Raw genomic sequence first — 14,786 nt, 5'->3', positions numbered from 1 at the left:
TTCAGTGACTAGCGAAGGTGTGTCGTAATATACGATTACGTGTTATATCACTTATTCACGACACATTACAACACCACATCCGATAAAATTTATTTTGCGGAAAGGATTCATTCAATTCCGTTTAGCAACATTTTTCATTTTCACGTTCTGAAAAAAATAGAACGCACCTATATAAATTCTCGTAACTTTGAATGTCTCACAGCTCTTAGCCGCGAGAGTGCAACCGAAGCCACAATTGACCAAATTGTTTCCAGTGGAACGACAGGTGATGAATGACAAACAATTAAGCAACACCACGAGACCGCTGGACAGGTTTTTGGCGAAACTACGCGCTACGTACAACTTCGTTTTTCGCCAACCTGGCAACACCAGCGTGGAGAGGATCCTGGCCAGAAACGCTACAAATCCTGATTTGCAAGCTCTGAAACTAATCTGGACCAATTCAATAAAGGCAGACGCGAACTACACGAATCTCAAATATCCCGACAACAGCTTGTTGGATCAGGTGATATCGCTGTCGACGCTGAAGAATCACGAAATCAAGGCGAATTCGAGCCTCGAGAAGAATTCATCTACTGAAATAAAATCTATGGTCAAAGCGAACGAGAGTAATATGAGTCCCAGAAAGCTCAACAAGCCAAAGACGCTGTCTGGCAATGATTGGATGTCCAAGGATGTTCAACCTCTGGGGCAACTGGAGCTGCAAGACGAAGAATTGGATAACAAAAATGAAGTGGAAATCGTGACACCGGGAACGACTTTTCAATTTCCGACAACGGTCGGTCGTCATCTGGCCGAATGGCTTGGCTCTCTATTTGGTCTTACTTATAGAATTTACGCGAAATTAGCAGGCGCCACTTGTAGCGGCGGAAATGCAATAAAATAAGACAACAGAGAGAAATAGAATAAGTTCTCTGCGAGTTTAAACAATGTTCAGTAATTTACTGTAAATCTAGATAATGTGTGTAATTGTAATTTTCATTTATAAAGATCGCATTTGGTTTAAGCACGAAGTGAAAATGTTATACGACGCCAGATATACGCAATATGTGAGCGACGATTGAATGTAAACGTAAATATGAGAAAAATTCACTTTTAGCTTACACTGCGTTTAATATTATAATATACAGAGAAGAAAGAGAGAAAAGAATTAGAGACGGAAAGAGAATGAAATATCACGTAGATATCAGAGCAGTTTTATACTTTTGTGTCAATCCCCATACATGTAGAACAAATAAAATTTGCATTTTTAAATTGAAGCTGGCTTGCAACTTTCCTGCTGCACCAAAATGCTCAATATTTTTATACCTTCTAACATAGAATATTCAACGTTAAAACTACGAGCGCGATGAATAGATTTTAAATACGACACAAAGTTCAACTAACGTACTAATATATTCTCATCAAGTTTACTTCGGCGGTTCATTTCGTTGTATAACGTTGCATAAGGCTGTACAACATTATTTCCTGCAGTCGCGCTCCACAACCTGCACGCATCTAGTATACATAAGAAAAGGATAAGAACACCTTATATAACTCTCATTTTACATTTTATTCAAAAATATCATGGATTTAAAAAATACATGTTTTCTCAATTATCTTTCTTTTGGCAAGTTTTATATATAATAACAAGTGTCTTAGTGAATAACATCCTGTAAATCCATGCTCCTTCGACGGCAGGTAGAATTTCACTGTTTGTGCCTTTGTGGGCAAGAAAACAATAATCGGATTTTAAAAATACCTAAGGATTTTTTTAGATCGCTGAATACGAATTCTAGGTCGAAATTTTGAATTTCAAAATGGCGGATCTAATAGGCAAAAAACCACCAATATGAAACTTGGTATCCAAATTCAAGTTTTATGTGATAGATAAGTCTTTATTTCTACTTCAGAAATTGTCTAAGAAGTAGCGAAACTTCAATTGTTTGAAAATCAGTCGACCAATCAATCGAAAAATAAACAATGTGCGCCATATGGCGTCAATGCCCATAGGGGCACACACATTTGTTGCGTCATATGGCGTCAATGCCGCCGAAGGGGTTAATTACGGCGTCTTGTCGCCTTACGTATCCCTAACTAAACTAAAAAAAAACGCATTGACGTTCATTCCTTACCTACATAATAATTCCTAATAAAAACTATAAAATTATGGATTTAAAGACATATTCATGTCTCAAGTCTTAAAAATTATTATAAAATAAAAAGAAAGAGGACTTGATTAAACGACATAGAATACTGGTAGTTTACACAAGTGTGTAAGTCTTTGGTTGTTATTATGTGTAACACACACCCGAGAATCTCGTGTGTCAATGTCGTCCTCCAATTCTTACATCTAACGCAATATCCGCGAACCTGTACGCTTTCATACATACATGTGTTCGCATAATGTTGTCGAACTTCAATCACAATTGTCGCAGACATACACTGCGCTCAAAACTTCTTCAACAATCTTTCATTCTACTACTTACATTCTAGCACTTACAAACTAAAATCAGATTATCGAGCAGGCAGATACACTAAAAAAAAGGCCAAGCGCAAAATGGCATTGTACAATTCCAATATTGATTCAGTTTTTATTAATTAATGCCGCAGAAAATGTTCACGTTATCACAAATTTTATTTAAACTCCGTCGAATCAGCGATTTAAAGTGCAATTGTAAAAAGGCTATATGAAGAAGTTTAATTCCTTCCAATTGTAAACAATAGCGAATTTTACAACAGAGTCATCATGATTTCATCGAGCCACTTGTCATATTTTTTTTTAGGTACCAACCAGTGACGATATCTTCTTGAAATTATAAAAATCAGACTTTGAATAATAAATGGAGACATGAAAGGGATGAAGGATAATGCATGAAAAATGAAGGAAATTCAGGTAAAATGTAATCGGTAAAATTGTGTAACCCATCCGAAGACAGACTTATTTTGATACAATGTTTTCTTGTAGACTGACATATTAAAATATTGTATCAAACATAAATAGAAATTATCAAATAGCTAGATATTGCATAGATTATTTGAATTATTTGAATTTCTTAGGAAGATGTACTTTCTCTTCAAAATTCGAGTCAAATAATTATTGCTGTTTAGAGAAATTGGACGTTAAGGTAATAAATATCTCTATTAAGATCCGCGCAGCTATATATTATAAATTTTCTCTACACGGTCTTTCTTAACAAAATTGTGAAAATATAATTTCTATTCACCAAAAATTTATGCAACTTATCCATTCGCACGTGTGTGAGTACATATATACATATATGTATAAATGTACAAAGAATATTAAAAATACTATAATACGAGGAATTCTAAATGTTTGCATTAAAGTTTTTTATAATTATTCGATAGAACATCCCCGTTTTTCAGGAGAACCTCAATCTAACCATAAACTAGTTTCACGCAATTCGGTATTCTAACTATTTCGCTCGTTAATATTCTAAATTTAATTATTTCCGTGATTTCGGCGTAAATGATTGAGCTAGTTTCATCACGCGTTTGAGGTAATCTAACGGGCGATTTATTGCAAATTAAGCAATTATTGTTAAATTAAATGATGGACTAGATTCACAGAAAGAACTATGTCCGCTACAGTTAACGTAAGTAAAATAGCAAAATGGAACAAATTAATCTTTCTTGATATGATTTGTCAATATGTAATTGTAATTGTAATCCCTGTTTTTTTCGAATTTTTAGCCGCACTTTCAAATGATTTAAAATACATTCCGTTAAGTAAATCGTAAAATATACGTGATGGCAGAATTTAGTATTCCGAAATTTGTAAAACCATCAGAGCTAAGTGAACGTAACATTTACCGGTCTTCTTTGAGAAATTTGAATTATTGACATTAATCGATATAATCACAACCTGCTCCCATGTTCGGCAAATAATTATTTTAGTTGTTCGTCAATATTAATGGCGCACAATTGATATGAATCTGGTCTTGCAATATACCACGATGCACATTTCTCAATATTAACGTTTCTAATATATTTGGGAAATACCACCAACTTCCCAGAGAACAACGAGCCAAACTAAACTTAACCCTAATGGTTATTACAACCACAATCGCTTTAATTTCTTCAGGGACACTGACACATATGTGTACGTTTAATTTTTTTTTTTTAATTAAAACACGTACGCATATGTGCAGTTACCTCTTCAGGGACACAATATATACAGTTATCGTTTCGAGTAGTACTTGTTCTTACAACCGCGTGTTTGATTGAAAAGGTTGTCCCTGAGGAGGTAATGTTAAAATGGAACTAAAATTATTCTCCTGCACTAACTCCGATATAAACAGAGTTTATTATTCCTAAATGCTTTTAAATACACGTGGATTTTAATTATAACTAAGAGGGCATTAAATATCTTACGTTTTGAGGTAAGACATCGTTTATGTTAATGTTCTCTTCATGCTGAGATTGATTGGCGTCTCTTAATGTCTGCTCCTTCAGGGCGACAATAGTTTGCAAGAAGCTTGGATTTTGGAGGTTCTGAATGTGATGCAGGAGAGTGGCCTCTTGCTTTGGCAGCAAGCTATCCTTCATGACGTAACTTACCTCCTGTTTCGGCATCGCCGCGATATCGATGTCACTCTTCTCGGATAGCTTGTCCTTCTGATCCACGTAATACGTATCCTCTTTCATCTTGCTCTTTCGCATGCCCGTGTGCGTCTGCATGTGCTTGCTCAGGTGATCCTTACGCGAGAACGCCTTCTTGCACGTGGTGCACGAAAAGTTCTTGTTGCCGGAATGGATGGAGTAGTGCCGCGTCAGGTGCTCATTCCGCTTGAACCCTTTTTGGCACACCGTGCACTTGTACGGCCGATCGTTCGAGTGGCCGCGCATGTGCTGGTCCAGGTGTTCCTTCCTCTTCAGCATGTACCCGCACTCCTTGCACATGTATTTTCGCTCCTACAACAGATTGCAATTTTCGCTCGTTTCATTTTGATCATCCGAAGTAAACCAGACCGCATCGCGGGCAGATACCATGTACGGCGCGTTACCTGCAAGTGAGCTTGAATATGCTGCTCGATGTCTGCCTTGTTCGGTAGCCCTATATTGCACTCCGGGCAACAGTAGAGGACAGTTCCGTCAGCGGAGATGGTTATCTTAACCTCGCCGATTTTCGCTCGAAATCTCGGCCTCTTCTCAGGCCTAGGCGCATCAGTCTGCACCTGCTGCTCGACCTTGAGCACAGGCTGAAAGTTCCCTTCGTTCTCCTGCTGCTCCATCTCCATGTGCAAGCTTATGTCCGGGGAAATACCGAGCATCGGATCCGGAGGACTCGGGAAACCGCTGTTACTCTGCAGCGCAATGTTCCGAAATATGTTTGGTATATTGAGAATGTTGTTCTGCGTGTGCTCGATTTTCTCCTCCTCCTTCTCCTTCTTCACTTGCTCCGTCTGCAGCTTGATTATGTGCTGCAGCGTATGCGGCAGACTGGTGGCTTGTAACTTCTGGAAATACTGAGTGGCCTCTCGCTGCCTCAACTGGATATCAGAGTCCTGGCACAAAAGCAAGTAAATATGAACACTGTTCATTAAAAATGTATGTGCAATCAGCAGGAGCGGGAGGTCGTACCTTGCTTGAATCTTTCTCTTCCTCGGACAGCTCCTGCTTCACGATATTCGCCTGCGAGGCGCACATGTTGCCTAAAACAAATTGCGCTTGCAAATTGTTCGGTTGCAGGTCGAGTACCGGAGTACTTTGGCTATAGTTGGGTATGTTAATCTGGCTGGTGTCGCACAATTGCAGCAGCTTGTCCGACCACATGGTTAAATACGGCCCTCGTATCTGAAGAAGAGAATGCAAAATTTCGGAATTTCTCATCTGCAAAACAAGACAAACAAAATTGAAAGAGAAACAGAAAAAATGAGAAAGGAACATAACGTAAGAAGGGACGAGAACTCAGGGAGACGCACTGCTTCAGCTGTCTCCAGCTGCAGCTGCTTCTGACTCGAGCTCGCGGCGGTCGTGTAGATGGAGCGGCTTTGTGCGGCCGCGTCCGGCTGCACGTTCCCGCCACTGGTGAACTCCGCGGTGGACGCGGTGGTGAGCGACGGGCTGGGTATCCCGTGCAGCTCGGAGAACTGCGGCAGCCTGCCCTGGGCATCGTCGGTAATCTCCTGGCTCGAGAAGCTCATAATCGTACGCGGCGGAACGACTACTCGCGATCGGGTGCACCGTAACTTAACCTAAAAACAAACGTCGGCCTGTCCGCGCGGCAGTGAGAGCAGGTCAGGTCGTACAACGCGGCCGCATCACGTGCGGCTTCGCGTTCGCTCGAGCGTCACCTACGGCGTGTGCTCGCGCGGCGCATTGAACGCGGAACGCGCACTTTGTTTAATTAAATAAGCGCAATCGCAACTCGTGCCACGCTCGGCTTAACGGGAGTCCCATCTGATCCTGAATGATCCTGTGACGATGAACATGGCGGCGCGCGCCGCGCGAAAACAGTGCCGAAACTGCCGCGGATCGACGACAGGAGTTGTAACGAATTTTTTTAGAACCGTTAGCAGCGCCGGGAGAAATTTTTCCGTGAATCGACCGAATTCGAATTTGTAGCAGGTACGTACAATCGAGACTTCGACGAGCGATAGTTGAAATCTTGCTGAGCGCACGAGTGAGTTTCGAGAGTTGGCTAACCTGGAGCGTCCCTTTTTGTTTACAGTGAACACTCGCCGAACTTCAGGCCGATGGCAATTATTACGTGATTGTAGCTCCGGGGCATGCATGAGGTTCCGACACGTTATTTGATGAAATCGCGAAGGAAGAAGTGGAGGCAACATGATAATTTCGATGAGTTTTTGCTACTGTTGAGAAAAAGTAGTGATTAAAATTTTAAATAAATGTTCGTAAATCAAAATGAAAGGTTATAGGTTAAGAAATCCTACCAAAAGTATAATGCGCTTCTACGTAAAAAACAAATATTTATTATTTATTAAAAGAGCATAAATTTCCATCCGCACGTGTGCGATGACGTATATGTAAATTAAAAATTTAATCTGCCTGTGATTGATAATTGTTACGACAATCATTGGTTAATTTATTTTTCATTGTTATTTGCACTAAATTGTAACAAGAATCTGTACGAACGAAAACGCGATCCTATGTTTTATAAAATAATGTTAATAACAATGACAATGTACTGCAAGCTGTAAACGTATGGCAGATGCATTCAGCGAAAGCATAGAAAGACTGCGCAAGAAAAGTCGAACGTTGTTGGCACGCGTTGGTGAACAATCCAAAAGAGTGGATGAAGAAGTGAAGAAACTGCATTCGCAAACATTGTAGGTATTTATTGGCTATGGAATGGATATTCGATCAATATTTTTCTTCAAGCTGCTTCATTTTTAATTCATTCGTTTCCAGATCTTCTATAAATCATCGTAATCACAAAGGTCAAGGCGATTGCGTGAAAAAGACTGATTCGTGGAAAGTGAGAAACGACTCGAGCGAAGTGAGCGCTATTTTATGTCCTGATTATTCATTGCCAGACACAATGCCCGTTGGAAAGCTAACGCTAACTTCCAAGAAAGCCCGCGAGTCACCTTCAGACATTACACCTAGGAAACCGTCAAAGGAATGTTACTGTCGCACCGACGTAAACAAATCAGATCTGAGATCGTCAAGAACCCAGCGCAAACGCGCGCCGCCCTGTCGCCATTGCAGAAGCCATCCCGAGTTCACAACCATCAGAGAAACCGAGGAGAAAGCGGCACCGAGCTCGCCCATCAGCTGCGAAACGTTCAGGAGGGTTCAGAGAATCGACTATACGCCTAGATCCCAATTTCTGCGCAATGTGCAGAGCAAGATCTGCGAGTTGCAGTCTGGCGGCCAGGGAGATCACTCGCGGACGTGTCCACGATCATCGAATTATCACAGATTCATGGCGAGCACACAGGTACAAAATACCCACGAGAGAGCAGCATTGCCCAACGAGCGCAAGCGGGTCGACGATAAGCAGGCATCTCCCACGTCCCCACGAGCGCCCGCGAACTCGCTGGCCAGCGAACAAAGTGAACGCGACAATGCCTGTACATCGTCGGGCAAAGCAATTCAAATGTCTTCACGAAGGCCAGTAAAATCGCAGTGGCGAAAGACTCTGAGATCAAGGAGACCAGATAGGAGCGAACAGCAGCCCAATTCATCAAGTCGCAGTAAACGACCGATGAAATTGCGTAAGAATTGTCCTTGCTGCCAGAAGGAACTGGTAGAAGATGTTCCGAGATTCAGCGGAGACGCGCGCAAGAAAATACTTAATTTGCCAGGCTATTCTGAGCGAAGAGGTCAATGCTCGAAGTACGATGATGGACCCATGATAGATGATTCTGTAGATCACGAAGTGGCGGACTTGAGGAAGTTTCGTGAGCAGAATTATTTCGAAACGCACGGTTCGTGCCACACATTGGCGTCATCGAGATCGTCAGGATCACTACAGCAGTATCTGCTAAATGAGCGATTATTTCCTGAACCAGTGAGCAGAATTCGCAAACAGGATCTGGTAGTAACGATGCCGCCGTGCGCGACCACGCAAAAGAAGCGGATTCATTACTTTCCAAGATACGTGGTGCGCCAGGAGAAGAACATGTCCAATGCGAATTACAAACGTAAACGGTGCCAAAGTTGTCCACTTACTGGCCACGCCATTGATCTTGGAATCCTAAAGGCTAAACCGCCACTAAACAGCCTGGCATTAAAGTATCAGAAACGAACACCTTGACTGTTGCGGAATGGAGAAAAACAATATTACAATATTGACGACATGATATTAAATTCAATTTTATTAGCACATTTATATCCAACAAAATAATTTATTCTGTGGAGTAGGTGCAATGGAAAAACATGCGGACAAAAAACTCTTACTATAAATTATGTGCCAAGCATGTTATTTTTATCCTGTCTACTCTTTTTATAAATAATGAAAATATGGAAATATCTTTTGCGAAAGGATGTATGCTCCTGTTTTATATTGACTTTATGTATCATAATCATTGAATAAAATAACATTCTTAAATATTATTTAGTCGTTTCAATTAAAGTTTAAATTAAAGTTTAATTATCTATCATTACCATTTCAACAAAAACTAAAATATTCTGAAAATTCTATTTTTAATTAATTCAAATTAATTCATGTTAATTATAATTAATTTATATGCGCAACGCAAAACAGAAGGATGCACAATGATGAATTCGAATCAAGATGGGAATAACAGACACTTGAGATTTTTTAAAGTCTAATCGTACATGAAGGATTCGGACGTCGTACAAAGTTATATATAGAACTGATAAATAACTGACGCTTTCGACAGGACTCAGCAAGGTTTGCGATGGTATTTTTTCCTCATAATTTGTCTTCACTTTTAACAGTACTGTGAATCACTGAATTTTAAACTTCGCATTCGTTAACTGCTTCAAGGTACTTCACTTCTTTTGCAGTTGATACAAGAAATGTGTATAAATACAAGTATGTAGAGTCACAAGTTTTTACGTTTTTCAAGTTAAAGCGTATTGGTAGCAGACAGTCACCAACAGGAAAAACTGGCCAACTATTTTGACTGGTAGCAGTATTAGCTGCAGAACGATACGTTAATATAAAATACGATAAAAATTTAATACTTTGTTGAACAGAATGTTTGCATGTCGAAACAATTTAGGCGATTAAGTAATCCGTCTTATTGCTTTTCTCTGTTACTTGCATAATTTTTTTTCTGTTGACGTTGTCCTACAAACTCGCATATTTCATATCAATTGCAGCGTTCAGTAATACGATAATTTAACACCAAATCTGAATCACGCCGGTCAAATGATCAGTTTTTAATTTTTGATTAAAAATGCTGCATTTGGCAGAAATTCATAAACAGAAATTTCGAAGGTCGTTTTCTTCACTCTCGTCTTCAGAACCTGACAGCAATCTCATTCTTTTTCGTCCCGTACATGTATTGATATTCGTTAGGAATAAGTACATATAAATTGTCGGTAAGTTTAGTGTTCCCAGCAAACACAAAATATAACTGTTATATAACACAGAAGTAACACGCAATGTAACAACTGTTATATGTTATTAATGTTAAAGTTACATAATTTTCTTTGTAACTGCAATATAACTGTGTTATAAAACTGTTATATTGCTCTGTTATATATTGGTTATAATAATATAACAATAATATAACTTAAATATGCGATGTTATATAACTGTAATATTTGCATATTATGTCTATGTTATATACCATTTTTAACATACAGATGTCGAGTCGTCCGCTAGATGGCTTCCGTTTCTCCTATGCAAAATATGATACAAAATATATGTAAGAACGGTGATCACGGCACGATACAACTTGTATTATAAGTCCATTTCTACAATGAAGTGGTACATTTTTGAACGAATAATAAATAAGAGCAAAGTACTAACTTCTGCATAACGTTTAGGAAAATTAATTAAACACAAACCTGTAGTTGTAAAAAGAGGAAGAAAGAATAATTATATTCCATTTATGTAACATTTAAGTAACATTTTAGTAACGCGTTATATTACTGTTATATTACTGCAATTTCGTATGAGTGGGAAATTACAACTAACATATACATTACATGTAACGAACATGTTATATTGCGTGTTACATTCTGTTATATTATGGCAATATCACTGTTATATGACTGTGTTTGCTGGGTTAATACTCGCGACATTTGACTCGTCACTCGTGATTGCAATTAAACTTCTCTAGCACGTTATATTTTGTAGCTATAATATAATGAAGATCATCAAAATAGCCTTTTTTGCAACTTTAATTGCAAATTTCTCAATTGTGACGTGATGGAGCAATTTGGAAACCGGATTTGTATTCAGCATAAAAAAAAAACTATAAGAAACGACTAGTCTCGTTCCGGTGTTCGAAAAAAAGTAATTTTTTGTTGAACAGATTCTTAATTATTATGCAATGTAAGTGAGTTCTAGCTCTTATACTATTTGACTATTACGCTGACTATAATAAAATCATCAAATTGAAAAGGTAATAATTATCTATCATTATCGACATCTCATCTAATGCTATGCATCCCATTCGACAATGACAAGTGACCACTTTTTATGTTGCATTTCGTCATGTTCATGCGGTGTGTATTATATGTTCTCCACATGGTGGGGCGGTCGGTATTTATATAGACTGCCTGGATTGTCTTTCAGTATATTCGAATTCGTATTCGTTTACGGATGTTTTCGTTCTAAGTTAAAAACTACTTGACTTTTGGCGGATGTTACTAATTACTAGTGAAAGTTAAAATTCAACGAGACAATGAAGACAATCAGTTTGTTAATTCCATTGATTGTGGCCACGACGGCGTTAGACCTGCGTAAGCAATTAAGAATATTTTCTCGTCTTTGATTGCAATTTACGAGATCACTGAATAAGTTCTTGCCAATGAGTTGATGAATGAATCGCTTCAAAAGATGACTCCTTCTAACGTCTAAATACGACGTAGTATTTGCAGAAAGATGGGAAAATGTCGTAGAAAACGATAGAAAATACCTCGATTGATTTATGCTGTATCGATTGTTTTATTTCAATAAAGAAAACTTGCAAAATAAATTAATCGATTTTCCATCGTTTCCCACTTTTTTATCTTTCTGCAAATACTACGCACATGTAAATACTACGTCGTATTTACACGTTAGAAGGAGTCATCTTTTGAATTCATCGACTCATTGGCAAGAACTTATTCAGTGATCTCGTAAAGTGCAATTAACGCACGTTTGATCGAGTTTAAAAAAAATTAATAATGATACAAAAACTTATCATATAAGCATGCATAGTTTATTGAAATTAGAGCAACGTGCAATGTATTGTATATGTAACAATTCACGTATAATATTTAATTTATTTTGATCTTACAGCCGACAGTTTCAAGACTTGCGCAGTGTCGAATGTTAATGAATGCCTCGCAGAAGCTACCCGAGTTTCGTTAATAGCAATGCGCAATGGTAAATATCTGCACTATTCCCTTACGCAAGAGAATATAATGCTGTATATCAAAGAAATTAAGGATGTAGTAACATATTACAGTAATGTATAGCAGCTTGTGAAATATCAAATTATCAATAAGTTGCAATATAAGTTCAGGAACGTTTAAGAACGATTAAGATCAGTCATTATAATATGTGGAAACTTAGCTCAAGTTTATAATAATTGCGTTTTTCCTCCAATGACATGAATTTCAGTGAATTAATTCCATCTTGTTTTTTTCAGTATGTTACACGTGAATATTAATACGTAAAATTAGTATCGAAAGAAATCATCAATACCCAGATAGCACAAAAGTACCAGAAATGTTCTAAGAACGTCCTACGAATGTTGAGCATTCTTTGAACGTTCTTAGATTGTCTCTGGAACTTTTGTGTTATCTGGGCAGTGATTGTGAGAAGCAAGATTTCAATTTTACACTTATAATTCTGTTACATAGTATCGCATGCCTGCGCAAATCTCGTTTTTTTCTAGCTTAGGAATGAGTAAACAATAATTAACATCTTGACCCAATGTTACTTCATCGTCACTACACGTTCATGGATATAATAAAACTTGATTCTATAAATGTGTATGTATACTAGAAATACTGAAAATACTAGGAGAAGAAGCATATACTCTCATAAATATTCTTAATACTAATTTATTTCTTGTTACTTTGAATATTGAAGTTAACTATTTTCACGTAACTATAATATCAGCGACTCTAATAGCGTAGATAAATGTAAGAAACCAGATATTGATCTACAACATAAGTGTATAAGTGATTAAGACTACTTTTTGATTTTTTATTTCTTAAGCTTGTGAGTCACAGTCATAGATTTTTCGTGTCATTCTTTACATTATATTATACTATATTATTTGCTATATTATCATTCAATATTTGTCTAATGATTAATTCATCAGAAGTGCACAAATAAATGTTTTTTTTTCAAATTAACATAAATTTTTACATATGAATCACGGGATATTTTCCTTGACAAGTCTTCATTTCAAGTGTCATTTCGAGCTCGATCCTCTCCTTGTTCTCTTTATACTTCGAACGAATGATAGATGTATGCCTATGACACATTGAAAGGCTACTATGTTCACACTTCACAGGTCTAAAGGAATTCAAACTTCGGCCTATCGATCCGCTGGAAATCAACAGTATAAAATTCGGCGACGGCCAAAGCGCGGTGTCTCTCAAACAGGAATATTGGAATATTACACTTTCTGGAATCACCAAGAATTTACAAGTGGAAACTGTATCGTATGTATTATAGATCTGTATGTAGTGTTGATTTTCTGAAACAGTTAAGAAATGTGTATTTTAAGCAAACATTAAAAACTGAAAGAAAAAAAGATATAGATTATATAATTTGTAAAAGTAATCGAGTTTTATATGGATATTTATAATTACTGATAAGATAATTGTGGTTAATATAATTCTTTTTTTAGGGTGGACGTTCCTAACAGGCACTATATAGTAATTAGTAAAAATCCTGTGATGATTTTCAGTGCCAATTATAAACTCGGTGGCAGAATTATGGTGCTACCAGTGTCTGGAGAGGGCAGGTGCAACATATCTATGTGTAAGTATCTCTCTATAAATTGTCCAATCTTTGGATAATTACCTCATCATTTATAAATTAACAACAAACACTTCGTTGTTAAAGTTGAAAAGATCAAATTTATTATTCTTCCTTTCAGATAATTTGTCAACGACGCACGACGTACAGCTCGAAGCCATTGAAAGGAATGGAGAGACCTACCAGAAAGTGAAGAAATATACTATTAAGCTCGACCCGAAAAACGTAAAGTTTGAATTCGACAATCTCTTCAATGGAGATCCCGTATTAGGTATTGATACTTAATCAAGTTATATATGCGTGTTAATGCTAAAGCAATTGATATTAAACTATAAAGTAATACTTGCACTTAAAGAAAATATAGCTCATAGCTTTATAATTAATATTATTGGAAGTTTATGCATGTGGTAAGATTATAAGACAAGTAATTATTTTACATTGTTCCTCTATTAATCCTTTTTTGATGATTACAGGTCCGGAAATGCTTAAATTCTTAAACGAAAATTCAAATCTGGTTTATAAAGAATACAAAGAACCTTTTGAAATAACGTTTGGTACAGCCTTTGCTCACATAGCCGATAAAGTATTTACCCGCGTTCCATACAAGAAGATTTATCTTACATAGAAGATTCTACATAGATTATTAATTACCTCTTCATTTATTTTTTAATCTTTAGTATTTTTTTAATAACATTGCAAAAAAGAGAGTGAAATAACTAACAGAAGAATTATTTAACATATCAAAAAGTTGTTAAGTTGTGCACAATACTTATTATTATTGTAAGTTATATATTTTATACATATATATATTATATATATATAACATATAGTATACATTATATATATATTGTATGTGAAATGAATAAATTATGACTTATATTATAACTAATATTATTACTGATGTATTTGACGATGTATTTTATATTTAATATATGTATTTGAATGTTGTGAATGGCTAATATATATATGTATGTATGTATGTATGTATGTGTGTATACCATTAAAATTGGATGTGTATTAACTAATAGTTCAAGCTCAACCAGATATGTATGGACCCTACAAATATTATAATTTAATGTAACTGCTTTAATTCTTCTAAAAGCAAGCGCTTAAAATAAGTCTACTATAAAGATTTTGCAATATTTTCGATCAACTTAAATCATCTTAAAAGAAGTGATTTTTGGAACAATATTTG

The 14,786-nt window shown here is 36.8% G+C and overlaps 4 protein-coding genes across 5 annotated transcripts in view; 3 read left to right on the top strand and 1 right to left on the bottom strand.

The window, feature by feature from the left end:
- The window catches only part of LOC105277028 (serine/threonine-protein kinase DCLK1), a 62,287-nt gene extending 61,028 nt beyond the window's left edge, over positions 1 to 1,259 (top strand). The window contains exon 11 of the mRNA XM_026968464.1: positions 203 to 1,259. Within this exon, the coding sequence (XP_026824265.1) occupies positions 203 to 886 (684 nt within the window). The 3' untranslated portion in view covers positions 887 to 1,259. The remainder of the gene's footprint in view (positions 1 to 202) is intronic.
- A 345-nt stretch (positions 1,260 to 1,604) lies between these two features.
- Positions 1,605 to 6,401, bottom strand: LOC105277026 (histone-lysine N-methyltransferase PRDM9). Of its 2 annotated transcripts, none has more exons than XM_011335145.3 (4): positions 5,925 to 6,401; positions 5,584 to 5,832; positions 5,007 to 5,507; positions 1,605 to 4,914 (listed from the first exon to the last, which is right to left on the bottom strand). In XM_011335145.3, the coding sequence occupies exons 1-4, from the start codon at positions 6,144 to 6,146 to the stop codon at positions 4,351 to 4,353; spliced, it is 1,536 nt and encodes a 511-aa protein (XP_011333447.1). In that variant the 5' UTR covers positions 6,147 to 6,401; the 3' UTR covers positions 1,605 to 4,350. The 2 variants fall into 2 exon arrangements, with proteins under 2 accessions (XP_011333447.1, XP_011333448.1); XM_011335146.3 differs by having other exon boundaries at positions 5,584 to 5,796; positions 5,925 to 6,398.
- Positions 6,402 to 6,464: 63 nt separating this feature from the next.
- On the top strand, positions 6,465 to 9,024 carry LOC105277023. The gene is made up of 3 exons (XM_011335143.3): positions 6,465 to 6,570; positions 6,674 to 7,292; positions 7,375 to 9,024. The coding sequence occupies exons 2-3, from the start codon at positions 7,168 to 7,170 to the stop codon at positions 8,723 to 8,725; spliced, it is 1,476 nt and encodes a 491-aa protein (XP_011333445.1). The 5' UTR covers positions 6,465 to 6,570; positions 6,674 to 7,167; the 3' UTR covers positions 8,726 to 9,024.
- Positions 9,025 to 11,171: 2,147 nt separating this feature from the next.
- LOC105277022 (protein takeout) lies at positions 11,172 to 14,357 on the top strand. Its single transcript, XM_011335142.3, has 6 exons — positions 11,172 to 11,352; positions 11,894 to 11,980; positions 13,122 to 13,272; positions 13,461 to 13,594; positions 13,713 to 13,862; positions 14,065 to 14,357. Exons 1-6 carry the CDS (start codon positions 11,295 to 11,297, stop codon positions 14,214 to 14,216), a joined length of 732 nt encoding a protein of 243 aa, XP_011333444.1. The 5' UTR covers positions 11,172 to 11,294; the 3' UTR covers positions 14,217 to 14,357.
- Positions 14,358 to 14,786: the final 429 nt, after the last annotated feature.

The sequence above is a fragment of the Ooceraea biroi genome, chromosome 3, assembly GCF_003672135.1.
Source record: "Ooceraea biroi isolate clonal line C1 chromosome 3, Obir_v5.4, whole genome shotgun sequence".
Lineage (NCBI taxonomy): Eukaryota > Metazoa > Arthropoda > Insecta > Hymenoptera > Formicidae > Ooceraea > Ooceraea biroi.
Note: the sequence above shows the minus strand (reverse complement) of the source record. Positions and strands in the feature narration are given on the sequence as shown.